Source organism: Gopherus flavomarginatus, chromosome 6 (assembly GCF_025201925.1).
Source record: "Gopherus flavomarginatus isolate rGopFla2 chromosome 6, rGopFla2.mat.asm, whole genome shotgun sequence".
Taxonomy (NCBI): Eukaryota; Metazoa; Chordata; order Testudines; family Testudinidae; genus Gopherus; species Gopherus flavomarginatus.
In genome coordinates this window covers 85,494,402-85,511,539 of record NC_066622.1, presented here as the reverse complement: position 1 = coordinate 85,511,539, position 17,138 = coordinate 85,494,402, and the positions used below count along the sequence as shown (strand labels likewise).

General features: G+C 38.6%; 1 protein-coding gene across 10 annotated transcripts in view; it reads left to right on the top strand.

Annotated features, from left to right (window-relative positions):
- PARG (poly(ADP-ribose) glycohydrolase) overlaps positions 1 to 13,731 on the top strand; it is a 131,586-nt gene extending 117,855 nt beyond the window's left edge. For 8 of the 10 annotated variants that reach the window (XM_050958570.1, XM_050958567.1, XM_050958564.1 and 5 more), the window contains 3 exons: positions 4,236 to 4,341; positions 9,670 to 9,798; positions 11,646 to 13,731. In XM_050958570.1, coding sequence (XP_050814527.1) covers positions 4,236 to 4,341; positions 9,670 to 9,798; positions 11,646 to 11,806 — 396 coding nt within the window. In that variant the 3' untranslated portion in view covers positions 11,807 to 13,731. Of the gene's footprint in view, positions 1 to 4,235; positions 4,342 to 9,669; positions 9,799 to 11,645 lie in introns of those variants that run through there. The other 2 variants (XR_007775087.1, XM_050958569.1) reach the window with 2 other exon arrangements.
- The last annotated feature ends 3,407 nt before the right edge of the window (positions 13,732 to 17,138 follow it).

Genomic DNA, 17,138 nt, shown 5'->3' with positions numbered 1-17,138 from the left:
TTTTTCATTAATTTCTATGCCTTGTAATTAATCTTTAGCAGGTGTACATATGTACTGTATAGGCCCTACTGTGAAAGGTAGTGGGAAACCTCAGTTTCCATTTTACATTAGTGGGAATTGAAGCATTCAGCACCTTTCAGGATCAGGTCCTATTGCGGATATGTAAGTCAATTCAAGCAAGTATAGGAAGCTTTTCATTAATCTTCCAACTGAAAAGGAAATACCACTTTTAAGGTAATTTTTCCAAAACTGATGTACACCGATCAAGACTAATTTTAGTTTAAAAACCTGTTTTTCTTGTATAAAGTAACATACATCACATCATTCCATCACTGATGCTAATGAAATAAGCCCTGAAAAAGACAATAAATGAATTTAGTAAACTTCAGTGGCAGTTTAATTGGAAAACTAAATCGCCCTCCCCAATGCATTTGAGATCAGACTAAACTTATCAATCATATTGATAGATGCAAATCCTTTCATATATTAGGATAAATGCATGCATTTTCTTCTGTTTAGAACTCCTGTTAGGCAGTGGTAGTTCAACATGAACAGGTTAATCATATCTGAGGAAAATGCTAAGCCAACTGCTGAGTGAAATAGATTTTACATTCAATTAAGTAAGGTAAATTCAAATGTAAGGAGGAATTCTATACTAAATCATACTAGAAATCACCATGCCTTCTGAAGACAACATATTGCTGGAGTATACAGCAGTATTTGTCTACATTGGTTTTCAGTCAGTTTATCTAAACCAAGAGAGTTAATATTTTGTGTGGTGTGGAAAAAACAATGTGTTACAATTTCTTCTTATCTAAAATGTATTATGATTTAATTAATTAGACCATTTATTTATTTAGGCCATCAAATACCTGTTTATACAAGAATGGCACCCCATCATAGGATAGAGATCAGTATCCATTAACTCCCACAGTTCTATTATACTTCTCTTCTGTTATTAAGCATTAAGAAGTAATTGAGAGAGACATGTAATGGAGTGGTTTTATTTTTTAAAAGGATCCTATCTTATAATTTGGTACTGTATCTCCTTTTTAAGCTGCACTTATCTTGGTGGGACCAGATGTTAGTTGTCACTCAGTTTTCCCAAGAGGCAGTTTGTTGGGACTGACACCTATTCATTGTGTTGGAATTATTAATATTATTTGAAATTAATATTAATATAGGAGATCACCAAACACTAATTCAGCCATAAATTTCTTTCTTAAGTCCAAAGGACAGGTGGTATTTATACAATTGCTCAAAACATGCCTAACAGCGTAAAGATAAGCAGTCAGTGCAGCCAGTACAGTAACAAATTATTCATAAGCATATGATCAGTATATTTAAAAACAGGTCAGACCCAGGGAAAACCGTCTTATCCTAGTGTGCTCCAGAATGATCAGGTAGGGTCTGACAAAGAACTTTCAGATTCATGGCTCTCTTTATACCCATCAGATTCATGGCTCTCTTTATACCCATCAGCTAACTTGCTAGTGGTAGCAAAAGCCCAGTTTGAAGCAATTTATCCTTGCTTTTTCCCTTCCTTTCTTGTATACTCCCATCTTCTTGCTTACCAGCAGAACAGTGGGAAGGTTTGTGCTCGTTTCTTTTGAAGAAAAAAGGTTTTAAGGCAGTTTTTCTTTGACTTGCTACTGCAGCTTTTTATTAGTTATTTTTGAACCATACATCCTCCCTACACTACAACTACTACTACTACTAATTATTCTCACAGCCTGCCTTTATTTGCTGATTAGGGTCTTTTTCTGCTTACTAGCCAGAAACTATAAAGCAAGTACATTATTTTTTAACCAAACTTAAGATAACTATAATATAACTGGCTGTACACCTGGTTTAATCCATCCCTGAAAAAACTGATTAATGTTGTCCAAGATCAGCTGTTTAGAATTCTAAGGCATCCACTGTGCCTGATTTCAATGTTAAGATTTGCAAATACACAATGTAAGAAATGTAATAGTAAGATAGTACACAGGGCTACTGTATTATCATCATGATTCCCTTGAGAATAGTGCTAGTTAATAATAGGCTGTCCCTGGTGATACTTTATAGCTTAATTATCCAGATGCAACTTGATCTTTTTAAGTTCCAGCAGAGCATCACTTATCATTGTATAGAAATTCGAGATATTTTATGACCAAGACAGTTCCACTCTTATATTGGCTATAAGGATCATTGTGGAGCAATGAGAGGTACTCCAGGCACTCAGCTTGCTACTTCTGGAGCGCTTCAATCTGTTGTTAGCTAGGAGAGTGAGAGAGAATATAAAGGCAGTTTCTATGTTCTCCATGTATTTTCTCTGTGTACTTCAAAAATACATGTCTCACTCCTTCCTGCAAATAAACAAACAAACACAGAAACAAAATGGCTGTCTTGTTCCAATGCAAATCCAGTTCTTTCAGTGGGGGAGGTTTATTTTCCACACAGCTGTGTAATGGTTTGCTAGGTGCTGTCATTTTTCACAAACCTGCTCCAGTCATTGAGCACACCAATATTTCTGACTTGAGAGAGACTTTAAAAAGCCACATGCATCTGATGGAACAGGTAATTTGTGAACTGTTGTTTAAGCTCTCTGTTGTAAACTTTGAATAATGGTGTACTGCCAAATCATAACTAATATCTGTCAGAATTTACAGACTACTTGGGGGCGAAAAACCAGGTTTACTAATCCGTACTAGACAATGTGTTCAATACATTTTTGTACCTTTGTAAAAATTTCATGAAGAGATTTGCCCTTTTTCTCCCTTGGGTCTTTTGTAGGAGCATCTTTCTTTATCCAAGATTTGTGAGTGACTGTCAGGTTTTTCCCTTCCTTCCCTCACTTAATATTATATAAGACTTGTATTTTAAGATGGCTTTTTGTATTTTATTCTCAGTTTCAGAGCTTTAAAGAACATGGAACAGATTAGTCCTGCTGTTGCATAGTGGTCTCATAATATTCCATGTGTGGATCAGTGATAGGCTTTTCAAGTTTTCACTTCACAAGCAATCTCAAAAATGCTTCATTACATTTAATTTAGTGCTGGGAAAATTTGTCTCCTTTTCTTTAAGGTCATTCGGTTTGCTTGGCTCAGATGAGTTTCTTTTGTCTTCGATTGCTATGGTAGCTGGCAAATCACAAGCTGGTCCTTTCTGGGTCATGGTCTCTAAATTCTGATTGCTTAACTGGTGAGAAAAGATTTTACACCTTTATGAGAAACAATTGGGTGGTCAAAAGACCCAAACAAACAAACAACCTTAAAAAATAAAAAGGACAGATTTTGTTTTAACTTTACAGTACTGGTATATGAGAGAGGCACAGTAAGAAAGGATTCTACCATTTTAAACCTATAGCTAATCTAACTTGTAGTTTTGTGAAATCCAGAAATGAAATACTTCCTTATCCTTGAAAGGTGACAATTATGCAGGGCCTAGGGCAGCAGGAGTTGCATAGGATAAAGGGGATTATGCAGAAAAACTACAAATAACTGTGCTTGGATAGAAGCCCTCTGGAACCTGAATAATAGTTTGGAAGGTGGTACTCTTCCCTCTGAGTAGATATTGAACTGAAGCCCCAGTATGGTGTGTACTAGTACTGTACTGCTTTCAGATGAGACACAAAAACTAGGCCCTGACCACTATGGTAATTTAAAGAGACCATGGCATTTTCCATACAAGTAGGGTTAATCCCAGTGTCTCAGCCACATTCAGTTTAAGAAATTATTTCCCATTTACCTATATAGGCCCTCCAGTTTCAACTGAGTACAAGTATCCTCTTTCTTTGCTAAACTGTAGCATAGTGTAGCTGTTTCGCTGGAAAGATTTCAAGTGGACCATGTGAGCTTTCAGTAAATACAGAGAACACATTACATTTAAATATGTAAAGTGCCTTAGGATCTTATAGAATGAAAGACATTTGTTTTACAGATATTCTTGGAATTCTACGTAGGGCATGAGGGATTCCCTGCTCCTCCTCATTGCTGGGGAAATAACTAGAATTTTGTTTTCCTATCTGATTTTCACTTTAAATGTTTCCTTTGCCTATCATTGCTCATTTGCCAACAAACTAATATGTTAACTTTCACTTTTAAGCCAGCCTGAAGATATATTGAATTTTAGGTTACTAGAAAACAGTAGAATAAAGATGCAGATTACTGTTATCTAACACTAAGCTTAAGAATATAGCATCAGAACTACTGTCAAAAACCTCCTCTGTTGATGTGCCTTTTGTCTGCCTGCAGGCATACTGTGGCTTCGCTCGACCTGCTGTTCCCCCTCAGCATCTTTCAGCAGTAGCTACAGGAAACTGGGGATGTGGTGCCTTTGGTGGCGATTCCAGGTTGAAAGGTAAATAATAGCAGTGCTTTAAGGACAGAATGAATCAAATGTCAGGTTGGAGTAAGCTTTCTATTTTAGGTTTAGAAGGAAATAAGTTTGTATTCCTCCCTCTTTAAAAGTCTCAAAAATTCAAATGCTTTTTCATAGCAAGGGCTGGAGTAGTACTAAAACCATCTGTACTAATCCAAAAAGGAACATGCTTGTTCTTCAATTCATGTATTTTGCACTTTATAGTGGGAGGAGGGTGTAATTCTGTTTTGACAGGAAAGGTCAAATGGAATGAGCACGGGAATGAGAGCCAAGAATTTGAGTTTTAAATTGTTGCTGCCACTGGCACATTCTGTGGCTTTGGGCCAAACCTCTCTGGGCCAAACTTTGAGCCTGATCTTAAGTGGACCTTAATTTATGGGCCCACAAAGCTGTCTTAATTACCTAGTTGTACTCACAAATCAGGTACAGTGCTTAGATACCTAAATGACCTAAAATGCAGGTGCAAATCATGTTGGTTGCAAAATAGTGCCTGCAGTTATTTGCAAGCACAGTTTGCAGCAACAGTTTGCCTCACCCTCCGTTTCTTCCATCTGTTACAAGTTATTCTCATTCTTTTCTTGGTTATCCAGTGTATATTTGCACTGTTTTTTACAGGAAAAGCATTAGTGGCCCCTGCCTTAAGCGGGCTCCTAATCTGAGCAAAAGAGGGTTGATACCTTCCCATCTACCCGATGTGAGGGTTAATGTCTGTATAGCACTCTGAAGATGTAAAATGTAAAGTATGATATTGGAGATTGTTGGCTGATAAGAATGAGTTGCATTCTAGGAGAACTTATGCCCCATTTTCTCCTCTACCACTTTGAGGGTACCAATTGCCAGTGCAACGTATTTGACATCATCTTCAGAAAAAGACAGGAAACATAGCTTCCTTTGAAGCCTCTATAAATGCCTCCTGATGTCTGCCTTCCTACATGTATTCTTGGGACCTGAAGTCTCTTAAATTTCTCCTTCCTTGCAACCAAATCCCTCAATTTCTCTTGCCCTGTCCTTAATCAAGGCACTCAGCCTGTAGCAGACCCCAAAGTCCTGGATTAATTTGGGACTGCTTCCCATTTTGTGGGTACTTGTAAATCAAGCACTTGTTTGGATTCTGGATTAGTAAATCCCCAGATCTAGTTCTGCATAGTTATAATTTAACATAATTTAAATCTAAACAGAAATTGGCATATTTTGCTGCTTATTGTCAGGTGTTTGAGGTGAAAAAATATTTTCAAAAGTTAGCTTTATAACTATGGCTTAGTGATTATGTTAGAAACTAAATGTAAGCATCATGCTCTTCAGGCTGCCAGCTTCATTAGTTTTCTTTCCAAATGTGTGTTACTTAGTGAGAGCCTATTTTTCACTCCATGTTCATTGATTTCGTGACAACTGTTTTTTGTTTTCCATTAAGTAAAATAGATTATCAGGTTCAGACCATCAATACAAAGAGCCAAATCTGCTGCAATCTGTGATCATCTTTGATGGACAGTTCAAGTTAGGGAGTTTTAATAAATCTTTTAATTTGAGTAAGAGCTCTTTTTAGCCTGAAATGCAATATCCCAGTGTAATCCCAAAATGTATGGGTTTCTGCTAGAAATATGATTGCTTGACTAACGCATGATTGGACCAACAGTGGACATGAACTTTACAATTGATGGTCCTTCACTGAAAATACCTTTCTTCTAGTCATGCAGAGGTCCAGCGTGGGGATGGCTAAGCAAGACTGTCCCAGCAGATTTCTTGAGGAGAGAGGCATTACCTTTGGGAAAAAAAAAATAAAATAAAATAAAATTCAGTGTTTTAGTTGATGCAAATTAGAGGACATTAGAGAGAGTGAGAGTATAAGGGCATGGCAGAATTATAACAAATTAAACAAATATAAATTATGTTATGAAGCATAAATAAGCTTTTCTTCAGTTACAGTATATGCACAGAAGTTTAATTTTATTTGACTTTTGTTCACTAATGCTGTAGCCTGTTGATGTTAGAAAATGTTTATAACCTGATCTTCAGTAAGCAAAGTGCTATAATTATCTCTAGTCTGACAAGAGCCACTTTCTCTACCTATTGGTGGAATTTGCCTTACTTTCTGTATCCCTCTATGATTTTTCAGAGCTGAGATTCTCAATTTAGTACCACTTGAAAGCAAGTTTTGCTGCTGCTACTGTGTTGAGAATACAGATCAGAATATACACATGTATCCTCTAATCCCAGGGTTCTCAAACTTCATTGCACCGCGACCTCCTTCTGACAACAAAAATTACTTCACCACCCTCACAACCTCAGCCCGCCCAAGCCCCACTGCCCTGAGGGGGTGGGCAAAGCCTGAGCCCACCACTCAGAACGGGGTGGGGGGCGTGCAAAGCTGAAGCTCAAGGGTTTCAGCCCCAGGCAGGGGGCCTGCAACCTGAGTCCTGCCGCCCAGGGCTGAAGCCATCAGGCTTTGGCTTCAGCCTCGGGCCCCAGCAAGTCTAAGCCAGCCCTGGCAACCCCATTCAAAAGGAGTCATGACCTACTTGGGGTCCTGACCCAGGGTTTAAGAACCGCTGCTCTAATCTTACGCTGTGCTTCCATCAGATATTATAAACTTTGGGGCTGATCCACTGAAATTGGTGAAAAGACATCCGTTAGAGTTGGTTGAGGCTCTAACCAGGGTTTGGCTGTGTCAGTACTTGGTTGGTAGAATTGGGGAACAGCTAGGTGATGCACAAGAGGTATTATGATTCAGTATGTGACTTTTTATTTTTCCCTGAGTTGGTGCTGATATGATACTTGAAGGGTTAAAACAAATTTTTTTTGAATAAAAAATGGGGCAAAACTAAGAACTTGACCAGCTTCTGGTCATTTTAAAATCCCATGATTCTCTTCTTGAGAATTGAAGTGGTAATTCCTGGCCAAATTCAGACTACTTATTACATTCTGTTTTGAGATATGAATTCATTTTCACAGATGATTAAAAAGACAAAGTAGTCTTCATCTCCAAATGTTCTACCACAAGATTCTGCAGATGTTTCAGGGCAACTTCATTATTCTATATTTTTTTAAAAAACAAAATAGTACATTTGTTCTAGAAGCCTTAATTACACTCCAGCATGATTGAGTGTCATGCATTAAAGAAAAGCTATTGTATTGAAAATATAGTCTGAATCAAGGTCACAGTGAATAACCTGAGAATGCAACAAACTGCAATATAAAGAGAGAAAATTATCCCTATTATAAATAGAGGAATGCTATGTTGGCTAAATAAGACTTTTTAAAGTAGATTTCAGCTTGTTTGTGACATTTTTCAATGATCTTAAGCTATGAGCATAGATATTTTGAATATGTAAAAGGTGAGCTTATCTGGCTGCGTACACATATGTGGTAATATCTGTCTGTCTATCAGCTAGAGATACAACTGAGCTACAAAGTTTGGATCTACATCTAAATCTTCCCAAAGTTTGGGGTGCTTGGAGGCAAGGTTTTGATTTGGATTAATTTCTACTTTGTATCAAATATGATCAGCCTGAGGTGGGGCAATAACTGATTTAAAGTTATCACAGAATTGGCTGTTCATAGAAATGCCCCTTTTTAGTCTCCTTCAAAAAATTCTGCTTTACTATTGTGAAGTAGGCTTTTTTTATCTTTCTGAACTGCACTGTTCAGTGTTGTTCCCATGTCCTCTACATTTCTTTGCACAAAAGCTGTTTGGCCTCTACACTCGTTTCTATAGTTCCATGAAGTAGATCTGCCCTTAATTCTGTAGATTCCTACTGGAACACTTTATCCAGGCCACCTTAGTTTTTTCTTTAGAAAAATCTAATAGAAAATCATAATCCTATATTGCAGTACTGCTGAAAGGTTTCACTTAGGTTTCATGGTTCCATTATGCTAGTTTGGGGGGAATAATCTGAAGGGATGCTTCTTGTACAGAAAGGAATTGTTTCTGGATTGTTTTAAAATACTTAACCAGTTTTCCAGTATGTTCCAGTTAAAAGGAAAGAGCAAGGTCTGAGATAACTAAAATAAATGCTAAATGTTCAGTACCTTCAGAGTGTTATGAAAATGTATTTTAATGGGGTATGTTGTTTGTGATTACATGAGAGCCAAGGTACTTCTCAACTACCCAGATCACTGTTTTTATACAAAGTTCTCTAACCTGAAAAAATCTGTTCAAAAAAGTAAAGTGATAAACCAAAGGGAGGTTTTTTCCATTAGCTTCAAAGGACATTGGATCAGGCCCTAGCAGAGGTGAGAAGGGAAAGGGAAGGCTTGCATGGTGGGATTCTGACTGAGGCCACCGCTGTTTATCCCTCGCTTTCATGAGTGCCAAATTTACAGATTTTTAGCAATTAAAAGTAAAAACTCGGGTGGAAAGCAATTTACTTCCCATGCTCCTAGTGCAAGGTGCAGTTGCATAGTTCATTTGGCCTAAATGTGAAGATTCATTAGATTCAGTTCTCCTATGCAGGTTAGTTCATTAGGCCCTTTATAAAACAGAACTACTGAAGTATTTCCAAATCCATAGGCTGTTGGTTTAGTATTATCCCCAAATTGAGATTGATCGTATATGTGATGAGTGTAATGAAAAATTTAGTTCTGGGTTTAAAAGTACCCTTTGATTAAAGAGCGTAGGATGTTAAATTTGTCTGTATTAAATAAAATGGGAAAGATTCTTCCTCCTAGCTGAACAATGAATACCTTACTAGTGTGCTTTGCCCTGCCAGGTGTGAATGCAAGGATAATTCCCTATGTCATATTTTTGTTTAAAATAAAATTCTTCATTATCTTCCACCTGGTGAGCATGGAGTGGATAATATCCCTGACGGACATTGTAAATGGAAAGATTAGCATTCAGACAAGTATATGTCCAGAGAGAAGAAATAATGGTAACCCTCCATACATTCAGCAGTTGATAGAGATCCATCCTTTGGAACATTGTAGGCTGATTGAACTAAACATGTGATTAAATAATATGTAAAGTGCCTGTCATGCTAAGTAAGGTTTCTTAACATGAATACTTACATAATTTTACTCTTTGGAAGGAAGTAGTCTCCCTGTTTTCCATATAAAGAATCCTGCTCTGATCTTCAGTTTCTGGTTATATTTTGTTTTAAGTGGAATGATGCTTGCAGTTTTACAAAAAGTAGGCTTTAAGATCTTCAGATGAAGAATACTATATGGTGTGATTATTAGTTGTGAAAGCTCCCAACCTTAAATTTAGACCACAAATTACTCTACTTCTATAATAAATTGTCTTATCCTTATCCTCTGGTTTGTTTTTGGTTTGTGTTTTTATTTATATATTTATTTATTTATGTGCTGCAGCCTTAATACAAATCCTTGCAGCTGCAGAAGCTGGGCGAGATGTGGTTTATTTTACCTTTGGAGATGCTGAGCTGATGAGAGATATTTACAACATGTACACCTTTCTCACTGAGAAGGGCCAAACTGTCGGTAAGTGTAAAACAGTCTCTCTCCTCTGTGAAATACAAAGAGGAATAAATCCATTTCCATTGTGAAAGCTGAACAGTAAGAAATGTAAATACTAGGATCTTAAGTGCTGAATTTAAGTAAAGGAAACCTCAACATTACAGGTCTATGCAAGAAGCTATACCTGAAAAAGTGGTAGATAATAAACATGTGCCATCATATAATTTAGTTTATGGTAACTGAAGGCTGCCAAAGCTCTACATAGAATTTGAAATGCTTTTCTGTCTTTTAAAAAAAAAAACAGGACCCACATTTTTGTTCCTCGTACTGTTCTGGTATGGTATTATGAGCCCTGTCCCAGAAGCCCTGATTTAGGGCCAGATTTAAAGTCATTGGGACTCAATAGCAGTGCACAAGAAGCTACATTCGTTGCCCTGCTGATAGTAGTGTCTCTAACTTCTTTGTGGGAAACAGAGCTCTAAATTTAGGTCTTTCCAAATCACTTCAAAAAATAATCCATTCAGTAACGGTTTTGTTGTTTAAATTTATGAAGTGTATATACACATAGTTACTGTGTACATAGTTCACCACTCCTTGCTCAGAGCTCAGGTAATTTTGTGCAAGGAGTGGTGCAAGCAATGGATTTCGTGCAAGGAACTGAGAAGTTGAGGGGGACCCAAACCCTTGTTTTCAAGTAGCTCGCAAACCACAGGTTATGGCACAGTCCCTCTTGGTCTGCACTTCCAGCCTGCACACTGAAATAAGAGCTGCTGCCCCTTCACTTCCCCTAAAGCAGAGGTCTCAGACTCAAATGGCCAGGATGGCCACATGAGGGCTAGTTCATTTGCCTGAGGGCCGCATCACTGACACACACACACCCTCGCTGCCCCGGCCCTGCCCCCACTCCATCCCTTCCATGAGGCCCCGCCTCTTCCCACCCCTTCCCTGCCCCCATTCAACCCCTTTCCTAAAGTCCCCACCCCAACTGCACCCCCTCCCTGACCCCAGAGGGTACATGAGGGGTGTGGCGGGGGCTCAGGGAAGGGAGTTTAGGTGCAGCAAGGGTTGGGATTCAGGCAGGGAGCTCAGGGCAGGGGGTTGGGATGCAGGAAGGGTATGGGATGTGGCAGGGGGCTCAGGGCAGGGGGTTGGGGTGCAGCAGGGGGATGAGATGCAGGCAGGGGGCTCAGGGCAGGGGGTTGGGGTGCAGGCAGGGGGCTCAGGGCAGGGAGTTGGGGGGCGGCGTGCAGGAGGGCTTTGGGCTCCAGGGTGCCAGCGGCGCACACTGGGGCCAGGGCAGGCTGCTGGCCCCCGGCCCCGCTCCGCTCCGCTCCAGGAAGTAGTTGGAACCATGTCCCTGCAGCCCCTGGGGGAGGGAGGACGCAGGGCTCCGCATGCTGCTTGCCGCGCCTCCAGGTACCTCCCCTGAAGCTCCCATTGGTCGCGGTTCCCTGTTCTCAGCCACTGGGAGCTGAAGGTGGGGGTGGTGCCTGGAAGCCAGGGGAACACACGGATGGAGCCCTCTGCTTCCCCCCACCCCTGCTGCAGGGACGTGATGCCAGCCGCTTCAGGGAGTGGCACAGGGCCTGAGGGGGGGCAACCCTGCAGCTGTAGTTTGCCCACCCCTCACCTGGAAGTAGGCCGGGGGGGATGGGCGCAGGCCGCTTGGCAGACCACAGGAAATAGCCCTGCGGGCCACGTGTTTGAGACCCCTGCCCTGAACAATGTTCCTTGCCATTGAAATCCATGTAAATGCAGATCCTGTGGCCTGTACCCAGTACACAGTTGTTAGTTGTGAATATATACATACTTATAGTATGATGCAGTAATTTTAGAAATGTGCATTGGTTTTATTTCTTTTCATTTTCAAGGGGATGTTTACAGGCTGTTACTCAGATATTATAATGAAGAATGCAGAAGCTGTTCTACTCCAGGACCAGATGTGAAGCTTTACCCTTTCATATATAATACCCTTGAATCCTATGCAGATTCCACCGATGAAGATGAGAAAGGATTGTGCTTTGATGACTAAAATAAAAATTTATGAGGATTTTTTTCCTCTCTGTCTAATATATTATTTGAATTGCTGAATGTAAAATATGGACCGGCTTAACTTAATATCAATGTATATAATACTGCATTTGTAATCCTATAAATTCTCCTAACCTAAAACCAAACTTTGAGGTGAGATTTTCTGTTTATACAATGTAAACCCCATCCATCCACATATATAAAGGGTTGTTTTGTAAATCCTATTTGCATGTCTTCTTGTTCATTGGCAGATTTTGGTCTATATTTGTTACCCTTTGGAACCAACAAATACCAGTTTATGTGAAAACTCTCTTTAAGAAAACCTATAAAATATACCAATTTCCAACATAAAGTGATTACTAGTAAACCCACTAGTAAAGCCATGTAACTCATGGGCGTGATGTTAGGAAAGCCTGTAATTATCCATTTTATTGGAAATTCTAACAGTTCCAGTCCATCCCTGAAACTGCCATGGTACTTTTTGCCTTTAATTTTCACTTCTTAATTTCTGCAGCTTTGAAAACTTCACAATTTTAAATGTTTTAAATAAAAAGTAAAAGTTTCAAAACTGCAAGGATTATGGGGAAGCAAAAATTAAAGCAGCACCCACAACTACTCTTCTGGTGTTGGCACTCGAGGAGAGCAGGAAAACAGGAAGTTAAACTGGGAAGGGAAAAGAGGGGCTGAGTTATAAGGAAAAAAGAGAAACAACATTAAAACTAGAGGAAGCAGAGAGAACAACTTCAGATCATTTACTTACATTCTTAAAAATCTATAGTAGAACCCAAGTATTATATAAAACAGTGAACAAGTTCTTAAACATGATGCTGTATCTAAAATTACTCCAGTTTTGCTGCAGTGATTTGTAATATTGCTGGAATTCAGCTATTTGTTAGATTTACAACAGCATCTCAATGATCCCCTGCCTAGAATATATACAGATATATGCACATAATAAAAATGAAACAAGGATATGATAATTACTTAGGCATCAGTGGGCAAGAACTCTTTCCATCCTACCAAAAATAAATAAATAAATAAAAACAGCAACTATAGGGGGGGGTGCGCATGCCTTTTGAAATATGGAAGAGATAACAGAGTGGAGGTATGTTGTAAGAAGTAATGTAGAAACTGTGCTATTACCATCTTCATGAGTCCAAAATGAATACTGCTGCTGTACATTAAAGAAATGTACAAATGAGTTTCAAGGCTTTAGGAACATAGCTGTAGCATAACATCCCAGGAATGTATACTGGCCAAACTCTATTGATTTAAGTGGAAGCTTTGCCTCTGGTAAGCAGTCTGCAGTTTAGTCCCAAGTTGGAAAGTATGGCCCCGCCTCTCCATTAGGCTTTTTTTGTCCAATCTCATTATTGTAGCTGCTGCTACCAGTTAAGCTCCACAGGTGGTAGCAATACTGAAAGCTGTAGAGTAGATAAAGCACTGTTGGCCACCAGCATTTTCAGCATGATGTCTGGTAGATCTCCTCTGAGTGGGCTTAGACAACATGGTGCTTAAATACTGGTGCGCATTCAGAGTCCAGCCTACATTAAAGCTCCTGCTGCTGCTCATACTGTTGGAGCTGAACTAGTGGGGAATTTGGGACTTGAAAAAAGATTAGTGCAGAGGCTCTGTAAAAACATCTTCACAGTTATGCTAATGGTTCAATGAGGAAACATCAGCATTCCTTGTAATTTAATATATTATGGCACAGGTGATTTAACCCTGCAGTTCCCAACTGTTGTACTTTCTGTCCATCCAAATCCATTGAAGAGCAAATTGAAAAAGAAATCTTGATAAAGAGACTTGGAATGGCATTTCAGCACCTTTATTTTGTTTATACCTGTGGCTTTAGAGCTAAAGGTAATGTGTCTGTTCCGGGAATTGCTCAGATTCCGACTATAAAATGTTAATGCTCATAGTGAACTCTTATTCCATGCATTTTGTTCTAAGGATCATGTTTTGAGATTTGACTTCAGATGCATTGCTGATAATAAAGACAGGCTGATCATACATGTGTACAGAAAATTGAAGCTAAATGTCAAATCATGTTCACATTACTACTTATAGCAAAAGTAAACAGGATTTGGGCTAAACAACTGAAAGAAAATATAGCAGCAAGTTCTGTAGTTGGGCATAACTTCCCACTTTTTTAAATAAATAAGTCTTAATGACAACAAGCATTGTGTTCATCTTGGTGGGGGGGGGGGAATCAGTTTTGTAGATCAAACTCTACCAAATGAATGTCTTGTCATTACAAGAAAGTCTACTTCAGCCATGAAAATGGAGAATATTTGTAACTATAGGATGATTTTCTCAAGTTCATTTTCTGACTGTGTATTCAATTCGGAGAATAAGATGTTTCCAGGACAATCCATGTGATCACATCTATGATGATTTTTTTTCCTTAAAATCCTGGAGAATTAAGTAATTGTGGAGCAGAGAGAGCAACCTATTCAAGCTCAGTTCTTTAATGTATGTTCCTACGTATTTTTTTTGAAATTATAGTTAATAAACTGTTGTCTGCTTTTTCACCTGTCCATACAGAATTCATTTAATTTATATACAGTCATTGAAAAATTTGAAGTAATATCTCCTGTATCCTTACGTACTTGGTCTTTGAAGGGGAATACTGTGAGGGCACTTGCAATGTAATGTTGAGTGCAACATAAAGATTATATTTACTTGTACCGATTTGAAGTAACATAGCACATGGTTAAGAAGTTATTAAGAGCATTATATTCCCAGGATCTTTCTAATCTGAGAGAAAACTAAACTGTCCAGGATGTTACATGAAAGCCAACAGGATAATTTTAGGTCAGTGTAATATTCACTCTACATCTTAATTTCTTTCCTTCCCAATCAGTATCGTCCATACTTTCGGGAGCAAGCTATCCAGTCAGAGGCCCTTCTGGTGCTGAATTCAAAATATTGAGAAATGGAGAGTGCTGATGGACTAATGTTGCAGTCAGGGAAGCTAGAACTGTACTCTTCTAGAAACCTGTTTGTGGAATGCTCTATTCTCTTCATTCTTATAGGGTGTTTGCTACATGTGTTCAAATAAACAGAAGTATTAAACTTCCTACCCCAAAAATTGTTCTATACTGTGTTTTAGCTGCAAAATAGCATGATCAGTATGTAACAATGATGGGCAGTCTATTAGATTGGAGTGTGGTTGTATAATCCGGTTAGGGGGATGGAGTGCCTCTATTCACTTTACAGCTCTTACACCTAAATTCTTCAGTCAGGAGGTGCTTTTTTCCAGTTATGTGTACCAATAGCTGAATATATTAATTTACAGATTGCTGAAATATTCTTGACACACTCTTCAACTTGCAGTTGATGCATCATATTTTGATTTTTCTGGATGCTAATGTTTACATGATTTTTGTAGGAATAAAATATTTTAAAAAAATCTGATGATCCAGAACTTTGTCCTCTTTATTATTTACGATCTTGATGTATCATGTTAGGTAAATCTGAGATGGATTGAGGTTTCCAGTATGTTTACATTGTATAATATTGGCTATGTAGAACTATTTACCAGGTAGTGTAACAGACTTAAATTAAATTTAGCAAAGAGTAGTCCAGCTAAACCTTCTTTGCCTGTTGTGTACTGTTGCTAAGCAGTGTTGAACAATTGCTGCATTTTTTAAAAAGATGATTACTATACATTTCAAGGATGAGCTAAGTGATTTTTGTATAGGCATCTAACTGAATAAATAGTGTGTGTTAGTGTGCAAGTGCACATACAGTTGGCTATTAAATTATTTAATTTCTATTGGCAAGCAATTAACAGTATTATGGTATTCACAACATTGCTTTAAAATGAGTGTAGGAAATACTACAGTAGCATTAATGTAAAAAAATCGAAAAAATGTAAATAGCAAATGCTGTGTCCTATGTTTGCCCAATGAATTTGTAAAAGCACTTTGAGATTCCTGCTAGATGAAAGCTGTGAGAACCTATATGATTTTTGTAAAGTCATCTTTTAAATGAATTTTAAAATCAGTTTTCTTCAGTACAGAAGTATATATATTCTCATCAAGGCTCAGTGTTTGATATAAAATGGTTTAGACTCTAATCTAGCAGGCAACAACCATCCCTGCAGATCTTGTCTATCTAGAACTTGTTTTAAGATCTGCATCAATCAAGCCCAAATGTATTACTATTACATGTAGCTGTTCATCTATGTCTTACCCCAATGAATCAGTCTGGAATGAGGTCCAGTACATATAGGGAGGTTATTTCCTTATAGACGTAGCAATGGAATCTTAGTTTTTATTGCTTGCTTTTAAGAAGTGCTCTGGCAGAAATAGGAATGTGATTCCAAATTAAAGCAGGAAGTAGCCAGCAAATCACAGCATCTGAAAAAGTGTTTGCTTATGTAGGTGATGAGGGACCAAAGATAAAGCTTGCTGAAAGTGAATGACAATTTGCCTTTTAATTGAATGATAAAGTATTTTGCTGTAGCTTGTCTTCAGCCTGTCACATATGAACTTGGATTCCTATTTTGCATGTGTAAATATTCATGCAGCATTGATCTTTGAAAACCAGATAACATCAAAGGCAGGTTGAAGTGGCTGCCCCTCAGTGCAGCTCCTACATAGTCAGGATGCTATCAGTGGTTGCTCCTCTCTAGAATTGCCCCCTACTTCCTTGTTTATTTATGACCTTTTAAAAAAAGTAAATGCCATAGCCGGCAGCCATGTGTATCAAATGTAACTCAAAGAAATTCACCCTTTCATTCATAATACTTTATTAAAGGAAACATCTGCTGTCTCCGATGGTAACACTAATTGCACGATGACACAGCTAACCTGCAGTGCAGTGGCAAACACTAACATGGAAAATCCCTGGTAGCTGAAAACTTTTGTATTTTTCTTTGGATGCACTCCTATTTTTAAAAAGAGCCTATTCATAATCATACAGGATGCCCAATTGAGAACGCTCCACCTTCTCTCACCAGTTACCACTTGTATCAGTTCCCCATACTGTGGTCTCAGTTTATCATTCTTGTTTTCTTTGGACACTTATTTTCTCTGCAGATGGCCACTAAAGCATATTATTGCTTGCGAATGTCAAATATCATTTACTCCAGCTTTCTAACTGCAGCATACATGGGGAGATCACCTGGAGCTGATTGGGGTTGGCCATACAACTAAAAAGCAGAATGGATTACTAGATTGATAGCTGCTGCAGCCCCATGGGCCCTAGACAGTCCATGACTAGCTGGGAGAAATATGCTGTAAATTCAGAAGGGCATGTACGAATGAGAGAAGGAACTCTTCCCCTCTGCTCCTGCAACATCTTAAAACCTAAAGTATCCACCA